This window comes from Euprymna scolopes, chromosome 36, assembly GCF_053919585.1.
Source record: "Euprymna scolopes isolate OS-2025 chromosome 36, ASM5391958v1, whole genome shotgun sequence".
In the NCBI taxonomy this organism is placed as follows: Eukaryota; Metazoa; Mollusca; class Cephalopoda; order Sepiida; family Sepiolidae; genus Euprymna; species Euprymna scolopes.
In genome coordinates, this window is record NC_136517.1 from 61604282 (window position 1) to 61617374 (window position 13093).

Genomic DNA, 13093 nt, shown 5'->3' on the forward strand with positions numbered 1-13093 from the left:
GAATAAGGGAATTATAGAATGTATAAATCACAGCCAATCAGATTGGCAGGATTTATGAAGGGAGAAATCAATATTGTTTACATCGAAGGTGGTAAGAATATGCGTTTGTGTGGGAAATCAGTAGGCAGATAATGACAGAGATAACTATAAGGGGAAAATGGAATAAATGGACCCGGTGTAGAATGGAGTCATCAGAGGGTCTGTGTAAGTGCGAATGTAAATGTAGATACGTTTTAGGTTATGGTGTTCAGTGGAATGGATGTAATGTTTTAATATTGCGTAATAATGTGTACGTAATTGAGTTCTATTGTGAGATAAGGTAATAATATGTATGTAATTGTGTTCTATTGTGAAATCAGGTAATAATGTGTATGCAATTGGGTTCTATTGTGAAATAAGGTAATAATGTGTATGTAATTGTGTTCGATTGTGAAATAAGGTAATAATGTGTATGTAATTGCGTTCTATTGTGAAATAAGGTAATAATGTGTATGTAATTGCGTTCTATTGTGAAATAAGGTAATAATGTGTATGTAATTGCGTTCTATTGTGAAATAAGGTAATAATGTGTATGTACTTGAGTTCTATTGTGAGATAAGGTAATAATGTGTATGTAATTGCGTTCTATTGTGAAATAAGGTAATAATGTGTATGTAATTGCGTTTTATTGAGAAATAAGGTAATAATGTGTACGTAATTGTGTTCTATTGTGAAATAAGGTAATAATGTGTATGTAATTGCGTTCTATTGTGAAATAAGGTAATAATGTGTATGTAATTGCGTTCTATTGTGAAATAAGGTAATAATGTGTATGTAATTGTGTTCTTTGTGAAATAAGGTAATTATGTGTATGTAATTGTGTTCTATTGTGAAATAAGGTAATAATGTGTATGCAATTGGGTTCTATTGTGAAATAAGGTAATAATGTGTATGTAATTGCGTTCTATTGTGAAATAAGGTAATAATGTGTATGTAATTGTGTTCTATTGTGAAATAAAGTAATTATGTGTATGCAATTGGGTTCTATTGTGAAATAAGGTAATAATGTGTATGCAATTGGGTTCTATTGTGAAATAAGGTAATAATGTGTATGCAATTGCGTTCTATTGTGAAATAAGGTAATAATGTGTATGTAATTGCGTTCTATTGAGAAATAAGGTAATAATGTGTATGTAATTGTGTTCTATTGTGAAATAAAGTAATTATGTGTATGTAATTGTGTTCTATCGTGAAATAAGGTAATAATGTGTATGCAATTGCGTTCTATTGTGAGATAAGGTAATAATGTGTATGCAATTGCCTTCTATTGAGAAATAAAGTAATAATGTGTATGTAATTGCGTTCTATTGAGAAATAAGGTAATAATGTGTATGTACTTGAGTTCTATTGTGAGATAAGGTAATAATGTGTATGTAGTTGGGTTCTATTGTGAAATAAGGTAATAATGCGTATGTAGTTGGGTTCTATTGTGAAATAAGGTAATAATGCGTATGTAATTGCGTTCTATTGTGAAATAAGGTAATAATGTGTATGTAATTGCGTTCTATTGTGAGATTAGGTAATAATGTGTATGCAATTGGGTTCTATTGTGAAATAATGTGTATGTAATTGCGTTCTATTGTGAAATAAGGTAATAATGCAATTGCGTTCTATTGTGAAATAAGGTAATAATGTGTATGTAATTGCGTTCTATTGTGAAATAAGGTAATAATGTGTATGTAACTGCATAAAAGAAAAAATGTGTTTTATGGCATCTTTATGTGTTCTATTGTGTTTTAGTTTTATCGCCATCTTCATGTGTATAGATCATGTTAGAATAGTTATTCCTGATTCTTTCTTGTGGAGTTTCTTTTAAAAATTACATCTTCAGAAGAAAGTGACAAACACTTGATTAATTAAAGTCATTTATTGAAAGAAAATTTCAAAATCATTCTTGAGATATATAATAGAAATTAATAACACACATTAATAACAGTTCGTTTTGAATTGAAAATATCTCAAATTGTACGTCTAAGGCATAAATAAGACAATCAAACATTGTTTAAGAAAAAAAAACACCTTTTAAGGATGTGGTTCTGTGTAACAGAAAGACACCAGTTTTTTCATTAAAATAAAAAAAATTGCCAGATGACGTTTTGACTGTAATCTAGAAAATAAATTTTACCTTTCTTTTTAAGTGAGTAAATATGAAATAAAATTTTAAGACGAAAATTGAAAATTAGTTTGTGGAATAGCAGATAAGCAAGTAAACATACTAGTAGAAATAAGGACAACAAACACATTATTAAAGGTGAACCAAGATATAAACTAATTTTCCATTTTATTTTATTCAACTTTGGTTCAACTTTGATTATCTGGTTGTGTGTTTATTTCTACTAGCATGCTGACTTGCTTATCCACTATTCCATAAACTAATTTTCCATTTTATTTTATTCATAAATCGAAGATTGTAGCAAAATAAAAATAAAAAATTAGAAATCTTAATAAGAGGTTCAGAGCTTGGAGCAGAAGTACACAGGAGTTCTTAATTATCGTTGAGAAATGCCGAGTATGCCTCAAAGGGGTTTAAAGATTATAAAATGAACAAAATTTATTTCAATTAATTTAACTTTACTTGCACTCCTTCCCATCCAATCAATGCAGAATACATGTTTTAATTTCCACATCAAGAATTTAATATAAAATATATGAAATGGCATTGTAGATTGGACAAAAAATGACATTAGGTTTCAATCCAGGGTAATGTCGAGTCTTTTTGCTAGTTTAATAATAAGAATCTTTTAAAGAAAATAGTCGTCCCACTCTACGTCAAAAATGAAAAATAAATGCTCCGCAAGTGTATGCACCAGTATTCGTATAAAATCATAGAATTATGTCAATAATTTAATTTTTCATTTATAAATTTTTCATATATAAATTATAAATTTCTAAAGTAGAAAAACAATAAAGTAAAACAGTTTACCGACGACATTTTATTTAGAATGAAAGATTTCTTTCAAATTTCAAATAGTGTTGTCTGACTTGCTATTTGCTTTCTAGCTCATTCTCACCACTTGAATGACTTCATCCAAAGTTAGAAAAAAAGCATGTGTTTATACCTGCAAATTTTTGTACAATAAAAAAATATATTTATTTCATATAAAAATTATAAAAATATATACACATTGGTCTTTATTATATAGTGGGGATTTATTTTGAGTAGATTTGAGGGAATGATAATCGAAATAATTTTTAGCTAATCATGATATTCTGATTGGACGTTGGTTACGAGAGGTTGTCGGGCATGCGGTTTTTCTTGGAGAGATAATAGTAAAGATGTCCAGCATATAAGTTTACACGGTTTAACTCTTATAGCAGCAGGAAAATAAATTCCAGAATTTACTGCGGGTTGGATGCTTTTCTGAAAAGTAGAAAAAAAGAAATAAAAATAATTAAAAAGTTAATTTAAAAATTCAATTCAAATTGAAAATAATATTTACTAGCAAAAATATGCTAATATATCACAACCCCGCCCCCTAAAAAGGGACAGTAATTCGTGAGAGAATAATATCATGGCAAACTAATGTACAGTTAACCCCGGGATATGGTGGCCCTAGGATACGTGGTTTTTTTTTTTTAGGTTACGATATGGAATACAATGTTTTTTTCGGCCCCTAGTTACGGTATTTTCCCCGCCTTACGGTATTGTTATTTGATTATATACATGTGTATTATGTACTGTACTATATTTTGTTACTAATTTTTAATGCCGTATCCCGGGGTTCTACTGTATACTGCAATAATAGTATAGCTTCAGACAGACAGATATCAAATCTCTATCTTGTATATATCTATATAAATCATCTTCTTCTTCAATCGTTACGTCTTTTCTACATCATGTGGTGCTTTCATATTGGTCATGGAACTATAGCATGATTTTTTTCTCTATGAAATTTCATCATTTACATTGGCTTGAGGTCATCTTTGCATCATTCCAAATGTATGCACATCACACACAAGGTCTCCGAAGCGTTTTGAATTTAGATTTTTTATTTTTGATATCTTTCTGTAATTTTAACACAATCTGACCAAGACATTGGGAAATCTAAAAAAAAAAAAAAAAAATGCAAAACTCAAACAATCTGTATTTATGAAAAATAATGTCTTTTAAATTTTGCCCATTTTCAGCTTTGCATATTTGCACTCTTTCCATTGCAGAATCTCTGGATTGCGATTTAACTCCCTTTATTTCGTTCCGTGAGTTGGCAGACCTCGAAACATCAAACCCCAAATCCTGCAAGAATTGAAAGAAAACATCAGGAACGAAATAAGGGAGTTAAATCGCAATCCAGAGATTCTGCAATCTGTCAGGAATAAAGTTTTGGACAAAGCACAAATATGCGAAGCTGAAAATGGACAACATTTAAAAGACATTATTTTTCATAAATAAAGATTGTTTGAATTTTGCATTTTTTTTTTTTAATTTCATAATGTCTTAGTCAGATTTTTTTTTAAATTTCATAATGTCTTAGTTAGATTTTTTTTTAAATTTCATAATGTCTTAGTCAGATTTTTTTTTAAATTTCATAATGTCCTAGTCAGATTTTTTTTTAAATTTCATAATGTCTTAGTCAGATTTTTTTTTAAATTTCATAATGTCTTAGTCAGATTTTTTTTAAATTTCATAATGTCCTAGTCAGATTTTTTTTAAATTTCATAATGTCTTAGTCAGATTTTTTTTAAATTTCATAATGTCTTAGTCAGATTTTTTTTTAAATTTCATAATGTCCTAGTCAGATTTTTTTTTAAATTTCATAATGTCTTAGTCAGATTTTTTTTTAATTTCATAATGTCTTAGTTAGATTGTGTTAAAATTCATAATGTCTTAGTTAGATTTTTTTTTAAATTTCATAATGTCTTAGTCAGATTTTTTTTTAAATTTCATAATGTCTTAGTTAGATTGTGTTAAAATTCATAATGTCTTAGTTAGATTTTTTTTTAAATTTCATAATGTCTTAGTCAGATTTTTTTTTTAATTTCATAATGTCTTAGTTAGATTGTATTAAAATTTTAGTATAATTGCTTTATCTTATTTTATTTTTTAGTATAATATCTTTGTATTTTTCACTCTTTCCTTTTTCCTGCTCCTCTTTTTCTTCGCTTGTCATCATAACATCACTAATCTTAATCCATCTTTTATACTCCACTCCCACTGACACTGCTAGTTTGCATTATTAGATTGGGTTTATATGCAGGAGAGATGAATAATAATTATTTGTTAGTATCAGAATTAAGAGGTTGTTTATATATTTTTTATTATTTTGAAACTAGTGTTTCTCAAACTTTGCTCCTAGAATACACTGCTAGCGCCCCCTATCCCATAAACACACTTAAGCTTTTTTCGAAGTGAAAACAACAATATTATAAATAATGTATTCAAAAACAATGATATGGTACAGAATCTCAACTTCGTTTGCTTGTAAACATTTTATTTGACTTTGACAATAACCCTTAAAACATTTATTTTTTTCAAATTGAAAATAATATTAAAGACAAAATTTGCTTTTCAAAAATAATAATCTCATTAATCATTTTCGTTTTTGTCTTCACAATTACTCTTAATTTACACATCCGAGCGTTTTTTTTTAATTTGAAATTGTTTATTTTCCTATTTCTCTCTATATATGTGTATCTATATTTTTGCTCCCCCCCCCCTCGATATCAAAGCACTGCTCACAGGGAGACGGTACTGCCCACTTTGGGAAACATTGTATTAAATTATTACAGAATTCGTTGAAGAAGATTCTATTTATTCTATAATATTTGATTGTGTGTGAGATATTGGTCGAGTGTAAATGCACTAGTATATAAAATTGTCAGTTGAGATTGACAGGAAATGAAAGGTCAGATAGGATCAACTTGATGTTAGGATTGTTAGACTGTGGGAATTAATAGGAAAAGAGATGACATCACATGGCTCAAACCGAGAGTGGGAGAGAGAAGATGACAGTTTGTTTGGAAGCAAGCCATGCATAAGCATGAAAATTGCAATGGGTTGACAAAATATGATTGGACAATAATTATTGATCTCTTTTTGTCTCTCCCCCTCACTGGTCACAGACTTAAAGCGAAGATCAAATGGAATAAACATTATTTTTCTTTCATTGGTTCTTGGAGTGACTCAGTTCCTTTTAAAATATAAATAAGATGCTTTGCTTTTAGGCAGCAAGCTGCAATGATCATCAAGGGTATGCAACTATATCCACACCCTGAACCAACATTTTTGCCGCAATTTTTTCTCCTCCATCTTCTTAATCTGAATGTGTCGATTCTAGCATTGGCAGTGACTAGGCATAGTTCACAATTTGCATAAATTTGGTATGGACCTTTGTTATGATTACGTGCAACAAACTAAGTATTATGGAATTTGTTTGATGCACTGTTAGGGATAAGTCACCACAATACCATATTTACTCTAGAATTTTTCTGAGAAACTACTTGGTTGATCTGGCTGAAATTTTGTGTGGATCTTTGTTATGATAAAGTGCAGCGAACTAAGTATTATGGTATCCATTTGATGCACAGTTAGAGACTAATAGGGATTAGTATTTAATGCAAAAATGAGTAAAAATTTAATAATAGACAGCCATCAATTTAGCATAGAGCACTCATTCAACGGACTATAACTTTTTCCCATGTTTAATTGGCTAAAATGTTGAGTTATTGCTGTTATGCATAGCTTGTCTGAAACCAATTCAGCATACAGATAGTGTATAATATCATACTTTGATGTGTTCTTGTATGTGAAATCGATTTGTTTTATTTGTGCATAACAAGAATATGACACTGTAAGTATTACATAAGACATAAGACAAACTGTGCAAACAGGAATATATGCTGTGTGTTGCTAAATTTGTTTAAGATAAGCTGTGTATAACAAGAATATAGTACAATGTTTTAGTTGTGTGTTTAATTTGTTCAACACAACGTGTATAGAACAGTATTATGTGACCATAATTCAGCTGTTAGACGGCCCTGTCGGTGGGGCATTAGAATACACCGACTGCTCCCCCTGCAGAGGGTAAAAGTCCCTCAATGGGGGTCCTGGATATGACCTTAAACTATATCCAGTGGTGAGGCCCCAGCTTGCGGGCTTTGGGGAGTGTGGAGCCACCCTTTAATTACCATTGCTCCCAGGTCCACTCTGACCCGGAGTGGTAGTACCTGTTAGGGTCCCAACTATGGGTTAAATAGAAACTGACTTGAAAACAACAAATATATTCTATTAAAAAAATTTTCTTCAAAATCCAACCAACCAACTGTTAGATTGGTTCAGCACAAGTTGTACCAAATTGATTTAAGACACACCTGTGCATAATAGGAATATAGCATGATTATTTAGTTGTGTTGAATTATTTAGTTGTGTTAAATTATTTAGTTGTGTTAAATTATTTAGTTGTGTTAAATTAGTTTAAGACAAATTGTATAGAACAGGAATATAGCACAATGCTTAGTTGTGTACTACGTTTGTTTAAGACAAGCTATGCATTACTAAAGCATAGCAATTCTCTATATATGTTATTATTTTTTATCTTACTTTTATTTTTTTTAAATTATTTTTATTCTATTGATATATTTCTTGTCGTGTCTTGGAATATCTGCTCCAATGAACAGTCTGCTCTTAGTTTCAATCCAGAAGGTCCCAGAAATGTTTTGCTGCTATGCAGACTCCTGAAAACAAATTCTGGTAGGTGTTTTCTCTGTTCAATAGCTCATGATCTGTTGTAGAAAATAGAAAAAACAGTAATAGACACCAGTAATTCGATCATAGAGGTGAATGCCATAGATGTATTTCTTATTTTAACATGTTTTTGTTTTTTTATGCAATTTTTATTTATTTGTTATTTTTGGTTTGTTTTTAACAATTTCTTATTTTTGCTGAGCATACTTCAATATTACACTTTTATTACTACTACTACTACTACTACAACAACATTTTTCAATATTATTCCAAGACTAATATGATAATCATTGGTTGGAGTGTTGGAAAACCTCTGGAATGACGAAGTTCATCTACTCGATTTCTGGAAAAGGAGTTTGTAGCAAATCAATCCTGTGCACAAGAAATGCATTGGAAAAACAATCTGAGAAATGATAACCAAATCTCAAATCTAACCCTAACCCGACGGTCCCTACACTATCGGCCAAGCTTCAACCTCTCTCCCATCGCTTCAATATTGCATTTTGTACGTTAATGGAATGTGCTCTGATGAACTCATAGTACTTGTACTCCCTGAATGTACATACAAATCTCACCCGTTCACTGCCAAAGTCACTAGATGCCGGAAACCCTTCTACGCTAATACTTTCTTCCCTTAAACTACTAGACTTTGGAATTCCTTCTCTGTTTTCTGCTTGCTTTTCTATTAACCTGCAGGTTTAAATGTAATGTGAATAGACATTTCACTGCTCAACTCCCCACAGTCTCCTGTTAAACACTATCCAACATAGTAGCCCCTTACCAGCAAGTGGCAATATGCCTTGTTTGGGTAAAAAAAAGAGTAAAACAAAAGAAGTTTTTGCGTGCAATAAAGCAATGAACTTGGATGATGTGGCAAAGTTATATTTCAATGGCAAGGTTAGTGAAGTTTTATTACATTGGTTGGTTTGGTTATTTTTGTTTAACGCCATATCAACCCTTTTTCGGGTTATTTAATGCCAAATCTACTAGTTTAGAAAAAGGTCTTCATGTTTTCAAATATTTAATCATAGAGTTTAGTTGGGTTGTTTTGTAGAGAAAAATTTTTTTTTATATATATTTTTGTGAAAAGTCTTGTTACTCTCAAAAAGGAAAGTATTTGTTGCAGTTGTTTTCAAAAATGTTCTTCATATTGTTAGATTTAAGATATTGTTTCCTGGCATTATCAATGGCTCTACATTCCACAAAAATGTGTTTAATGGTGCAAGTTTTTGACAGAAGGTTGTTGCTCTTGTTTCAGTATGTTGGAGTGTATGAGTTTTGTATGACCAATATGAATTCTTGATAATATCCTTGTAGTTGGTTTCCATTCTTCCAGAATGAGTTTAATTTGATATTTTTTTTATTTATTTATGTTGTTCCACTGTTGTTGCCATTTTGCATGAAATAGTTGATTGATTTGGGGTTTAAAATCAGTAAATGGAATGTTTATTGCTTCAGGATTCAGATTTAGTGCTGATTTGGCTGCTTAGTCGGCTCTTTCATTTCCTTTTATTCCGATGTGACTTGGGATCCAGCATATAATTATTTCTTTGTGTTTAGATAATGAGTTAATTCTGTTTAATAGTTTGATGATTAGAGAGTTTTGGAGTTTTTTGTTATTCATTGATGTTAGTACAGAAAACGAATTTCTTACATTTATTTTGTCCTAAAATGTTGAGTGCACATGTTTCAGCAGTAAAAATAGAAATTTTGTTGAAAGAACTTTTTTGTTTCATTCAATGCAGCAGCACATGCCACTGTACTTTGGTCTTTGGCGCCGTTGGTGAAAATGTGTAAATGGTCGATGTATTTCAGGAGGATACCACATGCTTTCTCTTAGTAAATATTAGGATGAGTTTTTGCTTTTGGGAGTTCATTTAATTTCAGTATCACTTTGGGTTTTTTAAGAATCCAACGTGGGGTTTAATCAGTATGTGTTCTTGGGCATTTTCTACAGCCATTTCCAATTCCTGTAGAATTGTTTCCATTCTAAGATTAAAGGGCCTTTCTTTTTGCTATTTCGGATTAAATGTAGCTTTATATGCTGAATTACTTCGGTGTTCTTTTAATTTGGTGTAGTATTGGGACTCCTTATATTTGCAAGAATTTCATTAACCGCTACATGAAGACTTTCAACTGGGTATGTTCTAAAACAAGTGCTAATCTCAGTCCTCCATGGCAGATTGGGCCTAAAGTCTTTAGCTATGATTTTCTGGCTGATTGGTATAGTCTAGTTTTGATCTAATCAAAGTTCTATATAACTTCAGTGGAGCTTCTTGATCGCCCACCCCCTCTCTGTGTGAGCTATTACACATAGTAGTTGCAGTCTTTTATTGCAACTATTTCTTAGGTTCTTCAGGTGAGGGATGAATGTCAGTTTTTTTTTATCAAATATTAGTCCCAGAAATTTGTGTTCTTCTACAATGGGAATTACTGTTCCTCCGAGTTTCAGTGTAGAGTCATTGTGGAGTTTTCTCTTGTGACAGAAATGAATGCATTTGGCTTTTGATTTGGAAAATCTATATTCATTTTCCGTTGCCCATTTGCTTACTTTATTTAAGCATTGTTGGAGTTTGTATATACTTTGATCTGCATTTGATATACAGATAAAGATCACTCAATGCCAGGGTCCAAACATTTCACTATGCTATTCATTTTAACATTGAATAGCTTCACGGATAATATGCTACCTTCTCCTGGTTTGTGATGTCCGAGTAAGTGGATCCAATGCAGATCCTAAATTTGCAGTCCAACAAGTATCCTTTTATAAATTGTGGGAGTCTGCCTTTTAAATCTAGTTTTATATTTCCATGTCGTATCAGCAATCTTTTTTCTAGGTAGAAAAAGATTGCTGATAAATGCTCATTCCTGATAAATGCTTTCCTTATAGCCGTTTCCAATCGAACTAGTTGTCTTTCTTTTATTACGGAATCCACAGTGTAGGTTGGACAAAAGGTTGTTGGATTCTAGATACCAAACCAATTCTATTCTTTCCTTTATTTTGCACAAACAGCTAGTTAATGAGATTGGTCTGTAGTTTTGCGGGTTCAAATTGCCTTTTCCTGGTTTTATTGTTATTGTAGTTTGTCTCCATAAGTCTGGTAATAATTTGTTGGTAAATTCTTAGTAGTAATTTTAGTGATTCTGTAGGGAGTTGTCATAAGAATTCGTAATGGATTTCGTCTGGTCCTACAGCTGTGTTGTGGGATCTTTTAATAGAATCTTAATTCATTTAATGCAGTTTATTGTAATCTTCTAGGTTTTTCGATTAAAAGTTTACTTTGTACTGTTGAGCATTTTATTTAATTGTTATAAATTTTGTGTTACAATTTTGATTAGAGGAGTTTGGGGAAAAGGTTTTGGCTAATAAGTCAGCTATGTTCTTTTTATCTGTTAATCTGGAGTTATTTTTGAGGAGACGCAAAATTAGTGTTCATTGATGTTTATTTGCAATTCTTTGAATCATCTTCCATATTGTTCTCAGTTCAGGAGGAATTCAATTTTTCCAGCATTCTTTTTTAGATGCCTATTTACTCTACAAGCTCTGTTTAATTTGTATTCCATCAGGTTTTTTGCAATTGGATAGATTTCCAACATTCACCGTTGAACCAGGGTCTGCGGTGTCTGTTAGGTGCTGAGGTTTTAAGGGATGCATTCATTTGCAATTTCTAATGTTTCTGTGAAAAATTTTACTGTCTCATTGTTTGACTATATGTGATTCAACCTATACCTACATTTTTCTTTATATAGTTGCCAGTTAGCCTTATTTAGTTTCCATCGTGGAAATTTTTCACTACTGAATTTTGGGTTTTCTATCGATATTGGAAAATGCTCACTGCAACAAGTGTCACCATGTACTTTCCAATTAAAGTCCATATACAGCAATGGGTCACAAAAACTTAGATCGATGGCTGATGATTTTCGCTAGTTGGGTTGATGTGTGTAGGTGTACCATCATTGAGAAAGCATATATCATTTTAGTTGATAAACTTTTCCAGCGTTTTGCTCTTTTTATTAGTGTCTTTACATCCCCATGTTATGACTACTGAAGACTCCTAATAGGATGAAAGGTTTAGGTAATTGATCAATCAGTTTTTTCAATTCGTTTTTATCTATGTCATCATTTGGTGAAGTATATAGAAAGCATACAGTCATTGTTTTATGTAGGGTGGCATTATTGGCAATCGCTTCGTTGTTGGATGTTATGTTTATTTTGCTGTGGGGTAAATCATTTCTGATCAGAGGTCCTGCCCCCAGAATTATGAGTGTAATTAAATATTTGGTAGTTTTTAATATTGATATTATCTTATTGTTTCAGGAAGGTTTCTTGAAGGCAGGCTATGACTGGGTTGAAAAGTGAAATAAGTATAAGGAGTTTGGTATAATTTGATTTTATTCTACGACAATTCCATTGGATGATTTGTTGTTTTTTTTATTTCTATCCATGAATTGATTATTATTCCTCTGCATATTTTGGTGCTTCGATTATCTTTCTTGCTTGTGGGAAGGTCTTGTAGGTGCTTGTGAATGTCACCCACTTCCATTTTTTTAATTATATTACGGTTTTGGTTTGGTACTTGATTTGGTGTTATTTCTGGTTTATATCTAGATTTTTTGATCTCCAGGGTTTTTTGTTTTTTTTGGTTTGTTTTTATTTGTGCTTCTTGATTTTCTGGGGTATTTTTCTTGGTTTTGATTAGTTCGAATTTGTTTTCATCCTAAACAGCACCATTTCTATTTTTTGTTTGCTATGTTGATTTTTCTTAGGGGGTTTTGTTTTGAAATATCCTTGGATTGTATAACAGTATTGGGTAAGTTTGTCATGTGCTGTTGTATCAGAAGTCTTTGTCTTACGCAAAGCAACAAAACTTTTTGGTTAAAACATCAAGCAGAGGTTCGCTAGTCACAAGTTGAGTTGAGTAGAGTTCGTTGAGTAGAGTTCACAACACGAGATACACTTTGATGCTCTCTATACGCATGTCTTAAACACTTCTCCTACTCCTCCCAGCGACTCACCTTTTGTAATGTTTCGGGCACACCGAATTTGCATATACCACATGAGACTGCATAAGATCTACACATGACCGGATGCTTTAAAAGACAACAGCCACCATCTTGGGCCTCTTTTTTTTCTTTTTCTGTCTTTCAGCTGCCGAGACAGATTTCCACCCATTTCTGAGGTAGGTCCTCTCTATGTCTATCACACTCCCTCCTGATCTCATGATCACAGAAATGGCAATGGGGTGCATATACCACACGAGACTGCTTGAGATCTACACATGACTGTTGAGACAGGTTTCCGCCTGTTTCTGAGGTAGGTCCTCTCTATGTCTATCACATTAATGTTTTCAGTTTCATCATTCTGGGATTGGG

General features: G+C 31.8%; 1 protein-coding gene across 5 annotated transcripts in view; it reads right to left on the bottom strand.

The window, feature by feature from the left end:
- Positions 1-1891: 1891 nt before the first annotated feature.
- LOC145260533 (uncharacterized) overlaps positions 1892-13093 on the bottom strand; it is a 194512-nt gene continuing 183310 nt past the window's right edge. For 3 of the 5 annotated variants that reach the window (XR_013864315.1, XM_080118738.1, XM_080118739.1), the window contains one exon: positions 1892-3400. Coding sequence is in view for 2 of the 5 variants with exons in the window: in XM_080118738.1 (XP_079974864.1) it covers positions 3342-3400 (59 nt within the window). In the remaining 3 variants the exon portion in view is untranslated. Of the gene's footprint in view, positions 3401-7576; positions 7759-13093 lie in introns of all 5 variants that reach the window. The other 2 variants (XR_013864313.1, XR_013864314.1) reach the window with 1 other exon arrangement.